Here is a 26,326-nt window from a genome sequence, read left to right on the forward strand (position 1 = left end):
GACGTTAAGACTCACGTCCTGAAACCTGGTGACTAACGATTCATAAACCGTTGCTGATAGTAGTTTGACTACTACACCATACAAGTCACTATCTTGTACGCCATATGTCTCCCAGATGATCTTTGGCAATAAGACTTGCGCAGAACTGGGCGTTATCATTCCTTTAAGTAGCTCAATGCCTACAGTATTTATCCTTCGTCTCAGACTAACCGCCATCTTGACAATCACAGTGCACCTAAGTTGTTAGCCGAGGTGTGACAGCACCACTTCACACCACTGCAGCCAGGTAACTGACAAGGGAGCTCGCCTACAAACAGCAGAGGGGTGTAGAGCACAACCGCACTCTACCGTGGTCAGGCAGCGAATGGGGATACCAATTAGTTGACTTTCTATGTTGCTCTGGACACGTCTGTTTTAGAAGACGCTTTATGTAAGAGGCAGCAACACTCAATCTATAGAATCTCCAGCTTATTGTCATACAACTCATTTCTTACATAGGCACATACTCAACCAGCATGTCTATTCCTACATAATTCATATACGGTCTATTTACCGTTCTTCCTCCTTACCTTAGTACAGAGTAAACTTATGTCTGTTGTTATGTGAGGTAAGAACACTGCATCTATGGCCTTAGCTTGTCCTGAGCATGTATTACAAAACTAGAGTTATGAAGCCAAACTGCTAATTCATCATATTTATCATCACTTATTAGGTCTGTGGACCTCACGTGGATCCATTCTTCGCATACTTTACAGGTAATCACTGAACTGCTGCTGCCAACCCTCCTCCCCCATCCTTGCCACAATGAACACAAGAGCACTTTATTCGCATTATTAGTTTGTGGTCTTGGATTAGTTTGAATATCACCTCATGTGAGGGAAAAGTTCAATAGATAGGAGTAGAGAGGGAATATATAGTAACAATAGTTTCATTGCTGGCTACTCGTTAAGGTAGTGTCAGTCTAGCTCCCGATATTCCCGCCTTTTCTCCCCCAACCCCTAAATTGATAGTTTGTCTGCCGGCTACCAGTTAAGGTAGGGTAAGTCAAGCTCCCGTTTTTCCCGCCTTTTTCCCCCTCCCTGGCTGCTTGTTAAGGTAGGGTCAGTCTAGCTCCCGCTATCCCTTCCCCTCCCTCTTCCCCTCCCCCCCACCCGAAAGGTGACGTGTGGGGCTCTGGTTAAACAGTAAATCACTAGACTCACAGCTCCCAACTCTACGGTAAGTACATGCCTGCCTTGTATTCTAGTGGATTTATTGGTTGAAAGCTTCACTTTTGATCAATAATAAACTTAGTCTTTTCAGCCTTGCTCTATGTTGACTGTTGTAATAATCACCACATCTTTTAAGTATCAGACTTACCATGGAGAGTGATTATTTAAGCAGTGGGTAACCTGTCTATCTTTCCAGCTTGGATGTCAGAGAGGGTCACCTGGCAATCAACGAGCAGAACAGGAGAAGGACTAACGTCCAGAGACTTCTCCATTTTGTATTGAACTACCTGTGCACCTGTATGAAAGTGCAGGACGTAACTCCACAGCATTGCAGCGGTAAAGAACCTGCTTTCCTGTCATCGGGATAATAATCACGGCGATTCTCTGTGAAGAACTAGCCAGTGGATGGTCACCAACACCTGCGACCTTCCCCCCTTATCATCAGCAACGGCTACGGTTTCAACAACAGTGTCACCAACACCAGACACCCTTGTAGATTAGCGTTGAGTTCAAATGTTATTTTATTCATTTCATTTTTCATTTTTCTTTCAAATAGGATATACCTTTCATGTTTTGTTGTTTTATGTTTGATTTAATAAATAGTGTTTATCTTTGTGAATTATTATTTCTTTTTCTATTCATTAATTTTCCTGAGGAGGAGCCAGCCTGAGTAATACTGTCTGAAGTTGTTACAGGGCTGAGTAAGCCTTCACAAGTGGCGACCTTGCCAGGATCAATGCTACTGAATCAAGATTCAACTCCATCTCGAATCTACCATTGGAACTTCAACGCCGCATACCACAGACGGTTACCACCAGCCATGAGTAATCATTCTCTATGGTAGGACTTCGGTACAGGTATTTGAAAGATTTGGTGATTGTTATAGTCTCAATTTATTGTAAGTCAAGTCAGGCAGGATATAATATTTAATTCTGCCACTTTTATATGTAGCTTGAAACACTTTGGAGGATTAGACTCTAGGGACCCGAGATTTTCCAGTGACAACTTGTTTCATTGAGCTCTTTATTATATCAAGGGAACTGTTGTAGGACACTCTTGATTTGTTGGTGAGAAGATTGGATGGCCAAGTGACCCCATTCTACTTACTGTTTGCTCGGAGCCGGCATAGAACCCTTCGTTTTCGTTAATACATATTGTTTAATTGAAGCAGGGATCGAGCCCTCTGGCTTATTTACAGTTTGAGCAGAGCAGGAATTGAACCCTCCGTTTTCTTTAATACCCGTTTCATTTCCCCTGATAGTTTAAGTTATTCTTGCAAGCATGGAGGAATACCAGTTTTGGATGAACGCTGGAAGTAAGTTAGGAATAACAGGGAAAAATTTAGAATCTTTCATTAGTGCTAAGATCCAGGAAAGACTTGAAAGAGAGGGAATTGAGAGAGAAGAAAGACAGTTAGAAAGGGAAAGAGAAGAGAATAAGGAGAGAGAGAGAATCGAAAGAGAAGAGAAAAAGGAGAGAGAGAGAATTGAGAGAGAAATCCGAGAAAGACAGTTAGAAAGAGAACGAGAAGACCAAAAAGAGCGCGATAGACTTGATCGAGAGGAAAGAGCTAGGGAACGTGAGGAACAAGCTAAGATACGCGTGGAACAGGTTAAATTAAGAGAACTTGAGGAAAGAGCAAAGGATAGAGAAGATGAGGAAAAAGCTAGAGAACATGAGTTAATAGAGAGAGAAAAGGATCGCGAGCTCGAAAAATCTCGCCTTGAATTAGAGAATAAAAAGTTAACTTTTACTCAACAACAATTAGAGGAAGGAGTAATGGAACAACGTGCAGTCAGTGCACATATTCCAACACCAAATTTACCTCCCTTCACAGAGGGTGAAGACATTACTTCATACATTATCAGGTTTGAAAATACCGCTACCCTCTGTGAATGGCCTGCTGACACCTGGGCTACCAGGTTAGGAATGTTATTTTCTGGTACAGCCTTAAATATCTATGCAACTTTGTCGCAGGATATCATATGTAATTATAACCTACTAAAGAAGGCAATCCTTAAAGCATATCAAAAAACCACTAATTCTTACAGGAAAGATTTTAGGTATGCCACCTTACAGCCTGGCCAGAACTTTCAACAGTTACAGGTAACACTCTTTCGTTTGTTCGACTTTTGAACAGAGAGTTCAGGAATTGATCACAGTTATGAATCTCTTAGAGACTTCATGGTTGCTGACCAGTTCCTGACAGCTCTTCCCCATCAGATACGAACATTCATCAGAGAACGTAACCTGATTAAAGCTGAGGAAGTTGCTGAGGCTGCTGACCTGTATGCTGAGGCTCACAATTCCTATAAAGACTTAAAGGGATCGAACCCTAAGGGCAAGGGTTCATCAAACCTGAAGAAATCAAAGCCTTTAGTGGAAAGTAAAATGACTTCTTTTATTCCTGTTTGTCATTTGTGTGGTATTAAGGGACATAAACGTCCAGATTGTCCTTCTAAGAAGGTCCAAAAAGTTGGAAGATGTTTTAAAGACTGTAATGACCAGGCACCCTTCTGTTCAGGAACAGTTAAAGGACTTAATATATCTACCATTTTACGAGACACTGGATGCACATGTATAGTCATTTCTGATAAGCTGTTTCCTAACCTTAAAGAAACTCATCCCTCTGCTATACTTTCAGACTACTTGGGCCGTACGGACACTTTTCCTACCATCCGTTGTTACATTAGGTCTAAATGGTTCACAGGTTGGTCTGAAGCCGTACTAGCTCCCATCACTTCTTGCTCCGTACTAATAGGTAATGTAAAAGGTGCCATTCTTCCTTCTGAGGTTGACCTTTCATCACCAAAGATGGATATAAGTGTTTCAGATCCTCTTCCTGTAGAGTCAGAGAAGCCCCTCGAAAGTTCAGATGAGACAATGTCTCGAGAGATTCATGTGGGATTAAAAACCAGTGATGATACTCTCGAAAGCGAGGAAGTAGGATCACCGGTTCACTTGTTAGATGAAAGTGAAGATATCACCTCCGATACAATAAATGTCTTGACTAGGGCTCAGACCAAAGCCCAGGCTTCTCCTACTGTCCATCCTTTGATTTTCCCTGATTTTAAGCCTTTAGACATATCGAAGGACTCCTTTGTCAATTTACAACGTAATTGCCCTTCTCTTCAGAATTGCCATAATGCCGCTAAACAAAATAAAGTTATCCAAAGGAAAGACTTTTCATATAAATTTGAATATATAAAAGGTATCTTGTACAAGTCAGTATTCAAATTAAATTCAGATGAGATAGACTATTCCATGTTAGTTGTTCCAAGTCAATGCAGAGAGACTGTTCTTAAAATGGCTCATGACCTGCCAGTGGCCGGACATTTCTCGCATCGTAAAACTTTAAATAAAATTAGGGAAACCTATTTTTGGCATAAAATGTCCTCAGATGTCACTACTTATTGTAGATCGTGTAAAGTTTGCCAACTGTCATCCTCCCGAGGTACCAGGCGAGTACCTATGGTCAAAATGCCTATCTTTACGGTACCATTTGAAAGAGTAGCTATTGACATTGTTGGTCCTTTATCTCCACTTTCATCTGGGGGACATAGATATATATTAACATTCGTTGATTATACTTCGAGTTTCCCCTGAAGCCATACCCTTAAAGACCATAACTACTACAGAGGTGGCTGAAGCCCTTTTGTCCATCTTCTCCAGAGTTGGCATCCCTAGAGAAATTTTGTCTGACCTTGGGACACAATTCACATCTGACTTAATGCAACATCTATACCAACTTCTGGGAGTGAAGCCTCTCTTCACCACACCCTATCATCCCAGTTGTAATGGGAGGATTGAGCGCCAGCATTCGATTCTCAAGTCCATTTTAAGGAAACTTTGCTCCCTTAAACCTAAGGAGTGGCATCGTTACCTACCCTGTGCTTTGTTTGCCATGAGGGAAGTTCCCAGTGACTCTTTGGGGTTTTCACCTTTTGAACTTCTCTATGGTAGACAGGCCAGAGGCCCATTGTCCATCCTTCATGACTTATGGACTAATGAGGAGGTAAATACTGAGGTTCAGTCTTCTTACCAGTTTCTCCTTGACCTTAGATCCAAACTTGAGGAGACCTCTGACATAGTTTCGAAAAACCTAAGCTTGTCAATGGACCAGTGCAAAACCTATTTTGATTCCAAAAGTCAGAGGAGAAGTTTTAAAGTAGGAGATGAAGTTCTTGTACTTTTGCCTATCAAGTCAAATAAATTATTAGTAGCATGGAAAGGTCCATATAAAGTATTAAAAATTTGTGGAAAAGTTGACTACTTCATAGAAGTCAAGGGGAAACCTAAGCTTTATCATATCAACATCCTTAAGAAATATTACCGAAGAAATTCGGTTAACTGCCTTAACAACTTTGACTTAGTATTTCCACACGAACTTGATAAGACAACTGAAGAATGTAAAGTGTGCGTAATTGACACCTCTAACTTAGACTATGAGGAAGAACTATATGACTTGGTGACTCTTGACCACTCGGATGCAACCAACATAAATATTAATGAATCTTTGGATGACCATAAGAGACATGAACTACTTCAATGTGTGAGTAACTTTTCAGACGTCTTTACTGATATTCCAGGTGTTACCTCCACGGTAGTCCATAAGATTGACTTATTGACGGACAATCCTTTCAAACGGAAATTATACCCAGTTCCAGTTCACCTTAGGGATGCATTTGATCGAGAGGTAGACAAATTATTAAAACTGAAGATCATTGAACCTTCAGTATCTTCATATTGTTCACCAGTAGTCATGGTTAAGAAGGAGGATAATTCATATATAGACTTGCTATTGACTTCAGAGGCCTTAATGCTATAACTCGGTGGGATGCTGAGCCTATGCCCTTAATAGGTAGCGATCTACACAAATTTTATGACGCTTCCTTCTTTTCAGAGATTGATATTGCACAGGCATATCATCAAGTAATGTTAGATCCTTCTTCTAAGCAGTACACCGCTTTTCCTACACACCAAGGACTGATGCAATATAGAACTATGCCCTTCGGTTTGGTAACTGCCTGTGCTACCTACGTGAGACTGATGAGAAAGGTCTTGGGTAATATGCCAAATGTTTCAGTTTATTTTGATAACATTTACGTAATGACATCCATGTGGGGCGAACATATCCAAACATTAACATCAGTTTTGCGTAGGTTACGCTCACATGGCCTCACTGCCAAGCCGAAGAAATGGTTCCTTGGGTATAACAAGATTAGATATCTTGGTTTGATACTTTCTAATAACTCTCTACAGCCTCTCCCCAGTAAGATCAAAGCTTTATTAGAATTTAAATTCCCCAAAACCAAGAAACTCATGCATAGCTTTCTTGGTTCTGTAAATTTTTATGCACGGTTTATCCCAAATCTTGCTGATCTTACAGGCATCTTATCCGACTTTCTTAAAAAGTCTGTGAAGGAACCTCTTGAACTTTCCGACGTAGCTCGGGATAAGTTTAATGAGATTAAAAGTATCTTTGCGAAAGACCCTATACTTAAGATTCCATATATTAATAAAACAGTTTGTCTGAGAACTGATACCTCCAATACTGGCTTAGGGGCGGTGTTACTACAATACCATGATGGTACTCCCTTCCCTGTATGCTTCCTAAGCTGGAAACTCCTTCCCGCAGAAACAATATACTCCACAATAGAAAAGGAATGTTTAGCCCTTGTGTGGGGTATCTCCAAACTTAAATTTTATTTGCTGGGAAAAGAATTAATTTTAGAAACGGACCACAAACCTTTGATATACCTAGAAACTTTTAAGGGAACCAACAGTCGCCTCTTGAGGTGGACATTGGCACTCCAGGCTTTTAAGTTCTATATTGTGTATATCAATGGTTCATCCAATTATTTCTCTGACTGGTTAAGTCGTGACAGTCAGTAGAAGATTTGTTGCCTTACGCGACTTCCACATGTTAGAACTTTTTCCTCGCCTATTCTTCTTATACTCCTTGACTATAAGTCTTGGTATGGGGGAGTGTGAGGGAAAAGTTCAATAGATAGGAGTAGAGAGGGAATATATAGTAACAATAGTTTCATTGCCGGCTACTCGTTAAGGTAGGGTCAGTCTAGCTCCCGATATTCCCGCCTTTTCTCCCCCAACCCCTAAATTGATAGTTTGTCTGCTGGCTACTAGTTAAGGTAGGGTAAGTCAAGCTCCCGTTTTTCCCGCCTTTTTTCCCCCTCCCTGAAAGTGATAGTTTGACGGCCGGCTGCTTGATAAGGTAGGGTCAGTCTAGCTCCCGCTATCCCTTCCCCTCCCTCTTCCCCTCCCCCCCCACCCGAAAGGTCACGTGTTGGGTTCTGGTTAAACAGTAAATCACTAGACTCACAGCACCCAACTCTACTGTAAGTACATGCCTGCTTTGTATTCTAGTGGATTTATTGGTTGAAAGCTTCACTTTTGATCAATAATAAACTGTCTTTTCAGCCTTGCTCTATGTTGACTGTTGTAATAATCACCACATCTTTTAAGTATCAGACTTACCATGGAGAGTGATTATTTAAGCAGTGGGTAACCTGTCTATCTTTCCAGCTTGGATGTCAGAGAGGGTCACCTGGCAATCAACGAGCAGAACAGAAGGACTAACGTCCAGAGACTTCTCCATTTTGTATTGAACTACCTGTGCACCTGTATGAAAGTGCAGGACGTAACTCCACAGCATTGCAGCGGTAAAGAACCTGCTTTCCTGTCATCGGGATAATAATCACGGCGATTCTCTGTGAAGAACTAGCCAGTGGATGGTCACCAACACCTGCGACCTTTCCCCCCTTATCATCAGCAACGGCTACGGTTTCAACAACAGTGTCACCAACACCAGACACCCTTGTAGATTAGCGTTGAGTTCAAATGTTATTTTATTCATTTCATTTTTCATTTTTCTTTCAAATAGGATATACCTTTCATGTTTTGTTGTTTTATGTTTGATTTAATAAATAGTGTTTATCTTTGTGAATTATTATTTCTTTTTCTATTCATTAATTTTCCTGAGGAGGAGCCAGCCTGAGTAATACTGTTTGAAGTTGTTACAGGGCTGAGTAAGCCTTCACACCTCATAACAGTGCCACAATAAGTGCAGTAAGCTGCTATTTTATTTGTTTGGGTGTGTGGTGTTGCCATTCCTTGCAGCGATAGTGACATTTTCGTTGTCTGCAGGATGGCAACTGTGGGACTTTCCCTGTTCTGGGTGCCATTACTCCAGTCGCTTTTCCCAGCTCTCCATGACTGATTTCTTTCTTCAGTGAATTTCAGAGTTTCACTGAAGAAAGGGGTGAAGAAAATCCCTTTTTCAATAACAACAGATCGTTACAACAAATATCCTCAATCACTAGAATATTGAACACCAAACCACTAGTTCATCAAACAATCTTTGAGGTTACATTTAAAACTAACCTCGTAATAGTCACCACCACCTGCCATTGGTGTTTGCTGGAAACTTCTTACTAGCAGGTTTCCTGCTATCTGTCCCCACACTTCAAAATAACACTGTACCCGTCACACTTCAAAGTCACACTTCACCAATCACACATCACCCTTCTAGCCATTTTTCCAGCCTGGCAGGTTAGAAACTTCTTGCCAGACGGCATTATGATCATCGTGATCAGGGTGTTCTTAGATCACGTCTGCTGCAATTAGGGCCTGCTCCTTCATGCTATGACCCATACCAGGGCGTATTGTCGGAGTTCGGCACCAGTGTGATGCCGCTCAGGTAGCTGGGTGCTCTTACGTACCTTTTTTCCTTTACACATATGATAATTTGTAAATTCTTCTCCTAATTTCTGCAAATCTTCAATGTTGATGCTTACCTCCACTACAAACTTATGTTGCATTTGTACTGTTTCAGTCTACTGCATGTAGTTGCACTGGACGGGGGTTATGTTGCATTTGTACTGTTTCAGTCTACTGCATGTAGTTGCACTGGACGGGGGTTATGGAACACACAGTGTCCAAAATATATCTTTTAATCGTTATTATACATTAAAACTATGCAAGTCATTCAGCATATCTTAAAAAAAGTAAGATGCTAATGGATCTTTCATCACAAAAAGTGAAATTTCCGAGAGTTGGAAAACTCTCTAAGGAACTATTTTTAGTGAGATCGCTTACAGATGATTAAAAGCATTAATAAAGTCTACATTATAAAAGAAGGTTAGAGCAACGCTGGGTTTAATTAGTGGTAAAGTTGATGATCAATGTATCCAACAGGTAGAGTCTTTAGTTTATCCATTCAAGATATAAATAATTTTTTTTTTACCATTCTCGAAGCTCATTCCTCTTAACTATTCACCTTACAGAAAATATACTACATAAATTTTATTGTGCTTAGGAATGTTTTTATTATAATTCATTTAGGTTTTCAATGTCAGAAACAATTTTATTTAAAATAATGTATTTTTATCTCTTCCACAGGCTGATATATACAAGCCGTTACCACTGTTAATATTTGGTGTGTTGTCACTTGTGTCGGGTTGTCTTACTGTCTTCCTGCCAGAAACTGCTGGATGTGAATTACCACAAACTCTACAAGAGAGTAAAGCTTTTGGCAGGTGAGAATGATGGTAGATTTCATATTCTGGCTTTGGAGAATTAGATTTTGAGATTACCGAATAAGTAAGGATATTCTTTAATCCACTGTAACGGGAAAACGCAGTGATGCAATAAATTTTGAAGATTTATGAAATAGCCAAGGCTCTAAAAAAATTGATTTTACAATACTAAAATGAACAATTAAATTCAACCAATAATGTGTTGATTCTCCATTTTTTTAATGAAAACCATATTGATACAACTCCTCTACTTGAGAGCTTTACAGTCCAAGTTGTATTTTAAAATACTGATAAAGTAAAAAAAAAAATTAAGAATTATCCATAAAAATTCTCATGGCTGTGTCTATATGAGTCCCTGTTGAAAATGCAATAAACTTTATTGTGATCAAACTGGAAAAAAGCCTTGAACTAAGAATACAATATCATAAATATACATTAGAACAGGACAAGAATCTAATGCTTTGTTTATTTTTGTGAAGGTTTTAAACCACACAATTGATTTTCAAGAAAGTTGTATCAAGCAGATCCATTGTTATGAGAAATACAACTGAATCAAGTTTCATAAAAAAATAGTAATGATTTTAATATGACTATTAGTTCTGGGTAGTGTAAATTACATTAATTTACATTACACATTACATAATCCATATAATTTTCACTAGATATGTATATTAACCCTAACACCCGGATTATACTGAGTCGTGCGTAAGGATGTATGAGAGGTGATATCTCAGCCTTTTTCCATTTTTTTTCATTTTTTTAATTTCCTTAATGATGTGAAAAATCAAGAAAGCACATGTATGTTCACTATTTTTTCACAGTGGATGTTTCGCATATATATAAATAAATATATATATATATATATATATATATATATATATATATATATATATATATATATATATATATATATATATATATATATATATATATATATATATATATATATATATATGCAATAAGATCACAGTAAACAGGTGATTTCAAAATATGCAAAACAACCACTCTGAAAGAATAGAGAAATTCCAAGCGCTTTCGTGACTACTCACATTATCAAGGAACTATATATGTTCCTTGATAATGTGAGTAGTCAGGAAAGCGCTTGGAATTTCTCTATTCTTTCAGAGTGGTTGTTTTGCATATATATATATATATATATATATATATATATATATATATATATATATATATATATATATATATATATATATATATATATATATATATATATATATAAGGAATTCGCGAGAGCAGGCGAAATATACACAAACACTGATCTCTGGCTGAAGGAGACTCGAACCTACGAACCTTAGGACAAGGTACGCAGCGCTATATATATATATATATATATATATATATATATATATATATATATATATATATATATATATATATATACTTACCTAACCTTATTATAACAAGCGCAATTTATTTTACCCTAACCCAGCTAAATATATTTTAGATTTGTTTACAGTAATTTAATACCAAACAAACACAGTGAAATATATTTTTTTCGTTAGGTTCAGAATGATTTTGGCGAAATTATTGCATGCACAAATTTTCACTTGTCCTATATGGCAAGATGAGCGTTGCTATTTAAGCAAAGATCGCAAGTTCTGCCTATTCTGCACGACATATATATATATATATATATATATATATATATATATATATATATATATATATATATATATATATATGTATATATATTTACATGTCGTGGCGAATATGTAAAACTGGTCAATTAGCAAGAACTCATTTAAAATTAAGTCCTTTCTAAAATTTTCTCCTATACGTTAAAAGATACATTTTTTCATTAAAGTTAATGTAAAAATTTTTAATTTTGCACGAGAAAAATCTTAGAAAACTTACCTAACCTTATTATAACAAGAACACTTTATTTTAACCTAACCCAACTAAATATATTTTAGATTTGTTTACAATAATTTAATACTAAACAAACACATTAAAATATATTTTTTCGTTAGGTTCACAATGATTTTGGCGAAATTATTCCATACACAAATTTTCACTTGTCCTATATGGCAAGATGAGCGCTGCTATTTAAGCCAAGATCGCAAGTTCTGCCTATTCGGCACGACATACATACATATATATATATATATATATATATATATATATATATATATATATATATATATATATATATATATATATATATATATATATATATAAATGCAAAACAACCACTGTGAAAGAATATACAAATTCCAAGCGCTTTCGTGACTACTCACATTATCAAGTAACAATGAAAGTAATGCATCAAAGGAAGGCATATAAAGGGTCTAGCCCACACCTCATTATCCCATCCCACAACAAAGCAACACCTGACACGATTTCGTAAGAAAGGGAACACTGCAGCATGATCGCTTGCCCAACTAGACAGGTCCTTCACACAACCCACCAACAAACTATTCTACCCAAGAATTAAGAATTTTAAACTTTATTATTTGTCCAATGTATTTTCAAATTCTTCCCAAATTTTATTAATTATAAATGGATCTAATTTATATAAACCAAAGAAAATATTCATATTATTGTCAAACCTGCTTTTTATGAAACAAGATTCAATTATATTCCTGTCGACCATGGACTTGCTTGATACAACTTTCTCAACATTTGGAAAATTAATTGGATGGTTAAAATCTCTCAAATGAATAAATAGAGCATTGGAATCTTGTCCAGTTCTAATGCTATATTTATGTTGTTTTAATCTTAGTTCGAGATTTTTACCAGTTTGACCGTAATAAACTTTATCGCAAATTTTACAAGGAATCTTATAGACACATCTGTGAGCATTTTGGGGGGAATTCTTTATCAAAAGTTTTTTTACTGTATCAAGACTTTTGAATACAACTTTAATATTAAAAGTCTTAAGAAGAGAAGGCATATCAACCAAGTTTTCATGGTAAGGGAGAACCAACATATTTTTAGTTGAATAAGGCTGGGTGTCCCTTTTTGGATTGTAAAAAGTATTTCTAGCAATTTTAAAAGATTAATCGATTACGTTTCTTGGGTATTTCAAATCATTACCTATTTCATAAATTTTGGATATTTCCTCATCTATGAACTCTGGACTACAAATACGTAAAGCTCTCATAAACATTGATGAGAAAACAGACAGTTTGTGAAGAATAATAGTGGACATAGGAACAGTTATTTGTAGGTTTTCTGTAAATTTTAAATTTGAATTGATTAATACTCTTAATAATTAAAACATCTAGAAAAGGCAATGAGTTATTTTCTTCAAACTCAACACTGAAGTTTATAGAATGGGCTAAGCTATTTAATTTGCCAAGGAAATGGTGTATATCTACATTCTTGGGCATAAGACACAAAATATCATCAACATATCTGAACCATTTAGCTCTATTAGGGAGGATTGTGTTAAGCAGCCTTGTTTCAAAAAAAATCCATATATAGGTTACTAAGAACAGGTGAAAGAGGATTTCCCATTGCCATACCAAACTTCTGAGTGTAAAACTTATCACTAAATACAAATTTTGCATCAACAATGCAAAGTTTAATAAGTTTAATGATAGTAGGAACTGGCAATGGTAAATAGTAATTAACGAGTTCCTTAGATAAGAAACTTAATAAATCATCAACAGGAACTTTCATAAACAAGAAAGTAACGTCAAAATTAACCATGTTAAAATCATTTAAGTTGCTCACGGAGCTTAATTTATCAACTAAATCTATGTTGTTTTTACATTAAAGTTAGAAATTTTGCCAACAATAGGGCTCAAAATGTCAACAAGTTATTTGGATAATTTATATGAAACTAATCCTGTGGAGCTAATAATTGGTCTGACTGGATTCCCTGGTTTGTGTGTTTTTATTAATCCATACGTGCGATTCGGTGTTGCTTTGTTTTGGGATGTGATAGTGAGGTGTGGGCTAGACCCTTTATATGCCTTCCTTTGATGCATTAATTTCATTGTTCCTTGATAATGTGAGTAGTCACGAAAGCACTTGGAATTTCTATATTCTTTCACAGTGGTTGTTTTGCATATTCTGAAATCACCTGTTTACTGTGATCTTATTGCATTAATGGATACCACACGACTCTTCAGAATGTTCTCGATAAGCTTTCCTAATCATATATCTTTTGTTTCCCAGTTTTCTTCTGCACTGATCAAGTCCCACAAGTTAAAAAATTCGACTTAATTTTTCAAAAAAAAATTTAAATGAACAGGTTCTGCCCACGTCTCTTTTACCCAATAGACTCCTTGACATGAGAGATCGTCCTTTTGATGAGTTTATGAGAATTATTCTTCAGAAACATATTGAAATAACTAAAATACAGGAGAAGGAAGCATTCAAAATATTGAGAACAAAAAATACTCTTTTAATCAGGCCATTCCATCCGAATGGAAAACAGTATGTTGGATCATTGCTATAATAAACTCAGAAGAATTTGTAATGAACTCAAAAACAAACTACAAAGAAAATTAGACATTTTAATTGAAAATAGTGATTGGGCAAAGCATGCTAATAACAATTTTGTAATTAACTTATCAGATGAAATTTTAGGCAAAAATACAACTGCTGCTCTAGGTTTTGGCCTAAGTTTTGCAACTTCAAAAAAACTTAATAATGTTGAAATTGCAAAAGCCTTTTGTAACTTTGAAAAATTTTCTGATTTATCCACTGATGAAATTAATATTAGTAAGGGAATGGTATATAGCTCTGTGTTAAAACAAAATATTCCCAATTGCCCTCAAAGATTCTTTAAGTCTTATGATACACTTTATAACAATAAAAATTTGCGCCTTACTAAAGCAGATACAATAAATGCAATAGTAAATATGAAAGAAAATGATTATTAAGAAAAAATGAATAATCTCTTAGATGATACTGAAACCTATTCTAAACTTAGAAAAAATCCCCTAGAAACCGTTAACAGCAATTTCAATAAAACAATAAAACTTCTACTGAAAGGCAAAGATGAATTAATCAAGCAATTTACTTCCACTAATCCATCTTTACCTTACATGTATGGACTAATAAAAACACAAACCATGGAATCCAGTCAGACCAATTATTAGCTCCATAGGATCAGTTTCATATAAATTATCCAAATGGCTTGTTGACATTTTGAGCCCTATTGTTGGCAAAATTTCTAACTTTAATGTTCAAAACAACATAGATTTAGTTGATAAATTAATCTCCTAGACTGACTTAAATTATTTTAACATGAACCATACATGGTTAGTTTTGATGTTACGTCCTTGTTTACGAAAGTTCCTGTTGATGATTTATTAAGTTTCTTATCTGAAGAACTCGTTAATTATGATTTAATATTGCCAGTTCCTACTATCATTAAACTTATTAAACTTTGCATTGTTGATGCAAAATTTGTATTTAATGATAAGTTTTACACTCAGAAGTTTGGTATGGAAATGGAAAATCCTCTTTCACCTGTTCTTAGTAACCTATATATAGAATTTTTTGAAACAAGGCTGTTTAACACGATCCTCCCTAATAGAGCTAAATGGTTCAGATATGTTGATGATATTTTGTGTCTTATGCCCAAGAATGTAGTTATACACCATTTCCTTAACAAATTAAATAGCTTAGCCCATTCTATAAACTTTACTGTTGAGTTTGAAGAAAATAACTCTTTGCCTTTTCTAGATGTTTTAATTATTAAGAGTATTAATGAATTCAAATTTTATAATTTACAGAAAACCTACAAATAACTGTTCCTATGCCCACTATTATTCTTCACATCAAGATAGAGTTAAACTGTCTATTTTCTCATCAATGTTTATGAGAGCTTTATGTATTTGTAGTCCAGAGTTCATAGATGAGGAAATATCCAAAATTTATGAAATAGGTAATGATTTGAAATACCAAAGAAACGTAATTGATAAATCTTTTAAAATTGCTAGAAATACTTTTTACACTCGAAAAAGGGACAACCAGCCTTATTCAACTAAAAATATGTTGGTTCTCCGTTACAACGAAAACTTGATTGATATGCCTTCTCTTCTTAAGACTTTTGAAACCAAACTTGTATTTAAAAATCTTGATCAGTAGAAAAACTTTTCATAAAGAATTCCCCCCAAAATGCTGACGGATGTGTCTATAAGATTCCTTGTAAAATTTGCGATAAAATTTATTATTGTCACACTAGTAAAAGTCTCGAACTAAGATTAAAACAACATAAATATAGCATTAGAACTGGACAAGATTCCAATGCTCTATTTATTCATGTTAGAAATTTTAACCATCCAATTGATTTTCAAAATGTTGAGAAAGTTGTATCAAGGAAGTCCATGTTCGATAAAAAGAAGTTTTGAATATATATATATATGTATATATATATATATATATATATATATATATATATTTATATATATCTCTATATATATATATTTATATATATATATATATATATATTTATATGTATATATATATATATATATTTATATGTATATATATATATATTTATATGTATATATATATATATATATTTATATGTATATATATATATATATATTTATATGTATATATATATATATATATTTATATGTATATATATATATATATATATATTTATATGTATATATATATATATATTTATATGTATATATATATATATATATTTATATGTATATATATATATATATTTATATGTATATATATATATATATATATTTATATGTATATATATATATATATATATTTATATGTATATATATATATATATATATTTATATGTATATATATATATATATATATATTTATATGTATATATATATATATATTTATATGTATATATATATATTATATATATATATATATATATATATATATATATATATATATATATTTATATGTATATATATATATATATTTATATGTATATATATATATATATATTTATATGTATATATATATATATATTATATATATATATATATATTTATATGTATATATATATATATATTTATATGTATACATATTTATATGTATATATATATATATATATATTTATATGTATATATATATATTTATTATATATATATATATATATATATATATATATATATATATATATATATATATATATATATATATATATATATATATATATATATATATATATATATATATATGTTGTGCCGAATAGGCAGAACTTGCGATCTTGGCTTAAATAGCAACGCTCATGTTGCCATATAGGGCAAGTGAAAATTTGTGTATGCAATAATTTCGCCAAAATCAATCTGAACCTAATGAAAAAGATATATTTGATTGCGTTTGTTTAGTACTAAATTATTGTAAACTTATTTAAAATATATTTAGTTGGGTTAGGCTAACATAAATTGCTCCTGTTATAATAAGGTTAGGTAAGTTTTCTAAGATTCTCTTCTGGTGCAAAATTAAATATTTTTAAATTAACATCAATGAAAAAAATATATCTTTAAACATAAAAGAGAAAATTTCAGAAAAAACTTAATTTCAAATGAGTTCTTGCTAATTAACGAGTTTTACATATTCGGCACGACATATATATATATATATATATATATATATATATATATATGTATATATATATATATATCACCCACACCCCACAATTTTTAACTAATTTCATCAGAAAAAGTCACAACAACAACCCACAACTTATAACCATTTTTTCAGCAACTCTAGTTCGACAACAACACCCACAACTCACAACACCCACAACTCACAGCACCCACAACTCACAACACGCACAACCCACAACCCACATCACCCCACAACCCACAATTTTTTCTCGTTTTAACTAATTTCATCAGAAAAAGTCACAACAACAACCCACTTATAACATCTTTTCGGTATCTCTAGTTCGACAACAACACCCACAACCCACATCTCCCACACCCCACAATTTTTTCTCATTTTAACTAATTTCATCAGAAAAAGTCACAACAACAACCCACAACTTATAACCACTTTTTCAGCATCTCCAGTTCGACAACAACACCCACAACCCACAACACCCACAACCCACAACCCACATCACCCACAACCCACAACCCACATCACCCACAACAACAACACACTTATAACCACTTTTTCGGCATCACTAGTTCGACAACAACACCCACAACCCCCCAACACTCCACAGGCCACATTTTTTTCTCGTTTTAACTAATTTCATCAGAAAAAGTCACAAAAACAACCCACTTATATCATCTTTTTTGGTATCTCTAGTTCGACTACATTACCCACAACCCTCATCACTTACCAATTTATTCACAATTTATTCGATACAAATTTTTCCCCTTCTTTTTACTGAATCTTAAATGTAACACACATTCCTCTTTACATTACTAAAATTCTAATAAAATCCTCTCCATACCCATCTCCTTGTATCCACATAAATTGATATACTCACAACAACTAATCTCACTACGACATGTCTCAACACCCTTCATTCTTTTCCAATATATCATAACTTTTCAATTCTATAATTTTTTTTTTAAATATTCACGTATTACCTTTATTTTCAGTAAAATCTCCCCATATTTCATTAAATTTCTAATACAACCCTCCCCATACCCCTCTCCATCTCACCCACATTTCTTTACATACTCTCACCCATCTCCCAACACACCTCTTCTGAACACACACAAAAATCACGTTTTACATCCACAAATGCATCTCATCACCCATCTCAAATCCACTAAAATCACTGTAACCAAGATATTCACAAAACTCTATGACCACCTAACACACACACACACACACACACACACACACACACACACACACACACACACACACACACACACACCAAACATTACTTTGAACACCTTCAAAACACTCTCATACATCATTTGAGACCACCTTTTCTCAATATCTCTTAAGAAATATTCTCTCATCCACAACCTTTATCATCTCACTACAGAACAACCCCAAGATTACTTCGAACACTCTCATAAATCATTTGAATACTCACATAAACACCTTTGAACATTTCCAAACAACTCTGAAGCACTTCCAAAATATCATTTTGAATACCCCCAAATATGATTTATCTTCTCTAATTTATCTACACTTACACACTTCATTAACTGAAATTACAACTCATCCACCATACTACTCCCTCATTCTCCAGACTTTACAACATTAGCACAAAAAAAAACTAACTCATACACTTATGACATGAGACATTACCATAACTAACACACTGACTAACTTTGAACCAACTCTGAACATCACCAAAACACCACGGAACACCATCAAACACCTCCGAATACTCCCAAAACACTACTGATTACTACCAAATCACCACTGAATACTACCAAAACACCGTCAAAATCACCAGAAACTAAGTTTAACATCACCATCTAACACCCTTTTTATAGAAATCCCATCAAATCACTATAACCAAGAACTCCCTCCCCATGGGCGCATAAAAAAAAAAAGCATGAACACAAACCTAATACACAAACACCTAGTACATGTTCACCATCAACTAAAAACATATCTTGTACACACACATAAATCTAAGACAACCACCATCAACAAACGCTCATATTCACTTACCTCAAAAACCACTAATACCACAGAAAACACTCATTTCTTATAAACATTCACACAAAAAATCATATTTGATAATATCTAAGCGCACTCACCTCACTACCACCAACACACGATGTCACACCTCACAGGACCGGCGAGGTCACCTCCAGTGACGTCACACTCCCATCTGTGTTTACTTGCCAGTCGGTAACATCACACCCCACTTTTACTTCATTTAACTTATTGAGAGGTAGCTACTTGTTTCAACCTGTTGTACCCACAATATCTAAGAACACTATAACCAAGACGATTACCAGATTTTATGACCCCACCACTAAGATCACAGAAATCACTCATTTTTTTTATAAACATTCACACAAAAATCAAGATCACCATTTCCATATCATGTTTACCATCATCTATCAACACTCTTCATCAAGATCACCAAAAATCTAAGATCATTCATCTCAAAACTACTATGATCACTGAAAACACTTATTTTTTTAAACATTCGAACAAAAATAAGACATACACAAAAATACCACGACACTTCCACCAACATCTATAACATAACATGAGCACTATAACATATCTTCACCACCAAAAATAAAAATAATACACAGACACCCACAACTTACACATTTCAATCCCAAATTTAAGACATGTGACATACACACCAAATCTAAGACATTCACCTCCAACTAAGACATACACATCATAACTAAGACATACACCAAAACCTATAATTGACATATTGACAATAAATATAAGACATAAGCACAAAAAAAAATTATCAGGTCATGAGACATTACCAGAACTAAGTCACACACCTCCAACTAATACTCAATCACTTTACTAAGTTCATGTTATCTATTCATCAACTAAAAATATTAATACAATTTACCCACCAAATTTATGTTATATGTATATGTATATATATATATGTGTGTGTGTGTGTGTGTGTGTGTCTGTGTGTGTGTGTGTGTGTGTGTGTGTGTGTGTGTGTGTGTGTGTGTGTGTGTGGTACATAGAATGAGTATCACATAAACATGTAGATATTTTAATCAATAATAATAATAATAATAATAATAATAATAATAATAATAATAATAATATGATGATGATGATGATGATGATGATGATGATGATGATGATGATGATGATGATGATTATTATTATCATCATCATGTTGTTATTATTACTTTTATAATATTTAAGGGGAAGCAGTATATAAATATGGGTCATACAGGACATCGGAAAATCTGATGGCAGTCCATGCATGGGAAGCTTCCTTCTGGCAGATAGGAACCTCTCTTCATGGGTTGTATAACATATTATGATCAATAAATGACGATGGCAGCGATTCTCATGCATAATAAACCTTATTAATATAATCGTAAATAACTGTACCTGTTCTCCTTTTGATATCTCTCTTTTGACTGTTTCCTGTCAAGCTTTTATGCTCAACAGATTTGACAGATATTACATGAAAGGTTTACTATACTGACAAGTTGTTGTATTTGACAGTAGTGGACCACCCTTATAATCATTGCTGAGGCATTGCACCATTTAAATGTCTTTTTAAAGCTAATACTTAGAATGTTTACTCGAGACAATGGAAGTTATAGAGAGGAAATGTTTAGGTACTCATTCCCTCAACCCTGGTAGAAAATGTTGAATTCCTACTCCTTTATATGGCTATAGCAGATATTTGAGAATTTAGACATGTTGGAGCTAGAGGTAAGATGAAGTATTTGAAGTCGTCATTACAGGTGGATATTATTCTTCTACATGAGGTAAGTCATGCATAGAGATGTCCTAGAGAATGACTGCAGAACTGTAGAAGACTTCCTCTTTGAAAAGATATTTTTTACAATTCTATTGCTAACCTTTGGCCCAGCTACTGGGCATGACCTACTTTCTCTGGTTGGTTCCACCCACCCGGGACCAGGTCTTCATTTGCTTCACCTCTCCTCTGGTTCCAGTATATTAATCTCCATCCTCATGCAGATACTTTAGATTTATCAAGACTATTCCCATTATCTCCAGTTTACATTCTTAGTAATGGACAGAAAAAGTTACTAGTTGACAAATCATCTTATCAATAACGTAAACCAGGTGTTTCAAATGTATCTTCTTAATCAACCTGTCAATATTCAATACCGGACAATGGACCTAAATTGAATCTTGCTGCCGAGAATATCTTCTACAACTCTGATTATGACCTAATTGCACTAGGGATCCCACCCTCCTGTATGGTATTTTCGTATGCTGCATCTCTCCACTGGCTCCAGTCTTCATTCGTCTGTTTTTAGATATAAAAAGGTTGATGGGACTGAAGGTTGTTGGACTGATCACCTCAACATTTCCTTTCCACTTCCACTGTCTCCAGATTATATTCGCAGTGCTGGATTGAAAAAGCTTCTGGTTATTAACAAGTCTCAGAGATAAATTAAATTTGAGCCATGTAGTTAAATTCAATTAAATAAATCCTCGCCCGATTTTTCTTAGTACATGTATTAAACTAGATCAATTCCTTAGCATGTTAATGCTACTTAATTTTTACAAAATTGACAAACTTACGATCATGGACTTTTTAAGTCGTGAAAAATGTTTAATGGTTTTTCATGATGACAAATTGAAACTTTCATTAAGATCTGGGGAAATTTGTGCTAAAAAAATTATGGAGAGAAAGTTAGGCAATATCTTTGGTAGTTATTTATCAAGTTTTACTCATTTATTTACTAGTATTTGTTGTCTCTTATTTGTCTGATATCTTAGAAATTTTCTGATTTTTTTTTTAAATTGAAACCAGTATTCAATTTTTTTTAATAGTCTTTGAATTCACCCATCAAGAAGATGCCATTATGCCAGTGAAGGACTCAATCGTAGATATAGGAGCCCCTTTCCTTGGATCAAACCTGATTGCCTTCCATTTCCAAGGTGTTGTGTGACCCTCATCAAGTGCTTCTCCATTAAGTTAATAAATATAATTTAATGTTCTTGACAATAACAAGTTTTTTTTATATATTTTTGTTTCAGTGATCAGTCTATTTGGTACTTCGCCTGTTGTTCTAGTTGTCACAAGACGTCAACAGGCGAAGAAAATGTTGCTGCAGATGTTTGAACACAAGAAAGTTATGCAAAATTATGTGGGATGAATACCTGTGGCCGTCTTTGTTATTATGGATGCCTCCTCCTTTAAACGAGATTATTTTAATGAGCCCTGTAATTGCCAGAGACTTCTGTATCACTGACAATGTATTTATGTTTGTGAAGTTACTGATATCATAGCGGGGTGTAGAAGAATTTTTTATTATTGCCACGTTAATTTTGTTTAGACTTGCAGTATTAATGCTTGTCGGATTTTCTAATGCTTTAATATTCATCCCTCTGGCTGTGGACGCTGGTGTGCCCAGGGGCACTTCTGGTAACCCCCTCTCTCTCTCTCTCTCTCTCTCTCACTCCATGTGAAGACGTCCTATGCGAACGTACTTGCTTGGACATCCTCCTCTTTCCTGTAATTTTGCATGCTCCTGATGATGTGCTGATTACAACACGAAAGACCTAGAGCTATCATTCTACTCCCTCTCTCTCTCTCTCTCTCTCTCTCTCTCTCTCTCTCTCTCTATATATATATATATATATATATATATATATATATATATATATATATATATATATATATATATATATATATACATATATATATACATATATATATATATATATATACATATATATATATATATATATATATATATATATAGAGAGAGAGAGAGAGAGAGAGAGAGAGAGAGAGAGAGAGAATTTAATTATAATTTAGTTTGAATATAAGATGAAAAACAATAGACAGTGAAAGAAAAGTGGAAAGTATAAATTGATATTGTCTGCCATCAAATGTGATTTTTTTTATAGAAAATGCAGAATTAATTTGTTCCAATATTTTGCGGATTTATATATATATTAAAATAGTACCTCTGTATATCAAAGCTTTAAATGCACCTCTTATAAGCTATTTTTTATACATCTATATAAAATAGTCTATGAGCTGTAGTTTAAATATACATTAATCATAATAAAGATTAAAAATTAATGAAGTAGAGGCCAAGTTCAACATTCGGACATTGGCGTTAATATAATAAGTAAACAAGGATTTATTTTCATAAAGTATTGATATTTCCCTCTCTTAAACAGCATGTCATAAATTTACCTCGTTCTGTCTGTCTCTGGGCATGTTGTCGCTGGTCAGGCTACTCTCTCTCGCTCTCTCTCTCTCTCTCTCTCTCTCTCTCTCTCTCTCTCTCTCTCTCTCTCTCTCTCTCTGCTCGCTGGCCAGGCTACAACACTCTCTATTGGTATGTTGTCCATGTATTATCTTCCTTGCTAGCCAGACTACAACACTCTCTTGGTAAGCTGTCCTGGTATTACCTTGCTCGCTGGCCAGGCTACAACTCTCTCTCTGGGTAGGTTGGCCTGGTATTACTTTGCTCGCTAGCCAGGCTACAACTGTCTCTGGGTGTGTTGTCCTGGTATTGCCTTGCTCGCTGGCCAGGCTACAACTCTATCATTGTCCTCATCGCTTTTGGGCCGTGTGGACGTGCTGCGCAGACGCTCCTGATTGAGTTAGTTTTTGCGTAGTTTACCTGTTTTCACTTGGACACCAAAATGGCGGAACGCACAGAACGGAGGATAAATACTGTCTGCATTGAGCTGGTTCGTGGTACATTAAGTGGTGCTACAATGAACGTCCTTCTCCCTGGCATCATAAGGGATGCATATGGTATTCCCAATGAGGAATTGTATGGCGTCGCTCTGAATGGTTTGACAAGAACAACGCGTGAGTGTGAATTCAGAGGTGGATGTCGTTTTACATGACGTCTATAAGTACTTCACATGGGTGAAGGTACGAAATGTACCCTTCGAGGCTACGGCATATGGTCTACAGGAGTTTTTCAGCAGTTATCGGACAGTGCATTCTGTAACCATGGGAGTGTGGAGGGATGGTCCATATGAAGGGCTGCCGGAGGGTTCTTGTTCTATACCATCCTACATTACGATGACCGGTTATAGGACACAGTTTTTTGTGTAATATGCTGGTCAGAGGAAAACATGTCGTTTGTGTAGCTCCTATGAGCACATGGCAGCCCAGTGTCTTAGGAGGCAGGCTCCTCGAGTTCTGGGGCCTCCATTTGTGATTCCGCAGCCGTGCGATTTGGTGCCTAGCTCTGGTGCTTCAGGAGGACGGAGGACTGACCTCTGGAGTGAGGAGGTCGAAAGGGAGGTGGCGGCGGCGGAGACGTGTGTCACTCTCCCAGGGGCATCGGGAGAGACGTAGGTGACACCTGAGGAGTCTTTAGTTCAGGAAGCTACGACCCAGGATGGTTTATTGGCGGATGTGATCAAGGATTTTTTGGATGGGGAGGAGCCCTGTGCAGAAGGTGTTCTCAGTTTATGTGAGGACGGAGTGCTGGAGGGACAACAAAACGTGGAGAAAGCCTTGAGTAAGAAAGGACTGGAGCATGTGGTGGTCGTGGAGGTGCACCGGGATTCGACTGATAGTGATATGTGTGTAAGCGGAAGTTCTAGGAAAAGAACTGCTGCGTCAGAGATAGACGAGGTCATCACCCCGGGGCAGGGGCCGGGGAAGAAGTCATGGGCAGGTGTGGTGGAGCCGATGGCTCATAGTGGTAGAGGCGAGCCTGAGTTGCACAGTGGGAGGGGGAGGGGGGAGGTGAATGCAAAGGAAAAAATGAGTGACAAAGGTACATGTAATGTGAAAGGTGCAGTGAGTAAATCCCAGCGGCATAAGGAAAAGCCGCCCCTTCTATAACTTTCAGATGTGTCACACTTAATGTTAATGGCCTTAAGACAGAGGTCAAGAAAGTTTGGTTGGTGTGGTTTTAACGGAGGTTTGATGTTGACATTTGTTTTATGCAAGAGCATAATCACAGGGCTGGAAGTGAGTTGAGGTTGAAAGGATATCGGATGTATGTTAGCAGTGGTTTGCAATTGAGAGGTGGGGTAGCAGCAGTGGCAAAGGAGACCAGCCCCTTGCATGTCATGGGTTGGGAAGAGGGAGGGGAGGGTAGTGAGGGTGGATGGTGTCTGGGGTGACAGTCGGGCTAGTTTCGTAGGTGCTTACATGCCAGCAACTAGCAATACCAGGGTAAAAGTAGATTTTGTCAGGGAGGTATTGCTGTATCACTTTAGAGGTTTACCTGCTATAACAGTAATAGGAGGTGATTGGAACTGTGTGATAAGGTGTGGTGATGTTGAACCGAGAGGGGCGGGTTGTGTGTTGAGTGTTCTGAGGGATGTATTGTGGGATATTGGGGTTGTTGATGTTGTGGGGAGGGGGGATACCTAGTGGAGCATACGTTCGTCCATAGGGGATATGAAGCGCGATTGGACAGAATCTATGTTAAGCAGAGTATAGATGTGGTGAGGGTGAGAGCCTTCGATGTGGGGTTTTCTGATCACAGGGCGGTAATTGTACATCTGATGTGGGATGGAGTAGTGCGTATTTATTCTGGGTACTGGAAATTAAATGTAAGGCTTCTTAAGGAGGAGGGGGAGGGGCCTTTTTTTCAGTGATTGCTGGTTGCATTTTTGGGAGGCTAGGGATAGGGAGATAGATCTGTTAGATTGGTGGGAAATGCAGGCCAAGCCTGAGATAGCAAAATTTTTTAAGGTTAGGGGATGATAAGAGGCGAGGTGGCGTTTTGGGTTGCAAAATTATCTGGAGGGACAGTTGCAAGACTGTTATGATTGGGGAGGTGGTAGGAGGGATGACATGGATAGTCTTTGGAGTAGAATAGCTGAATTACACAATGATAGGTTTGATGCAATCAGGGTTAGGGCGGGGTTAGAGGATGTATTGTGGGGTGATAAGCCGTCCGGGTTTGTTTTACGTAAATTTCGAGACCGTCAGATGGTAACCACCATACTACAATTGGAGATAAGCCCTGGGGTGGGAGGGTACCCAGAGGGTCGGGTCCTATCCAGCACGGA

The 26,326-nt window shown here is 35.8% G+C and overlaps 1 protein-coding gene across 1 annotated transcript in view; it reads left to right on the forward strand.

The window, feature by feature from the left end:
* Positions 1-22,914, forward strand: part of LOC128692795 (organic cation transporter protein) — a 305,219-nt gene extending 282,305 nt beyond the window's left edge. The window contains exons 10-11 of the mRNA XM_070090136.1: positions 9,633-9,769; positions 22,355-22,914. Coding sequence (XP_069946237.1) covers positions 9,633-9,769; positions 22,355-22,439 — 222 coding nt within the window. The 3' untranslated portion in view covers positions 22,440-22,914. The remainder of the gene's footprint in view (positions 1-9,632; positions 9,770-22,354) is intronic.
* Positions 22,915-26,326: the final 3,412 nt, after the last annotated feature.

The sequence above is a fragment of the Cherax quadricarinatus genome, chromosome 30 (genome assembly GCF_038502225.1).
Source record: "Cherax quadricarinatus isolate ZL_2023a chromosome 30, ASM3850222v1, whole genome shotgun sequence".
Taxonomy (NCBI): Eukaryota; Metazoa; Arthropoda; class Malacostraca; order Decapoda; family Parastacidae; genus Cherax; species Cherax quadricarinatus.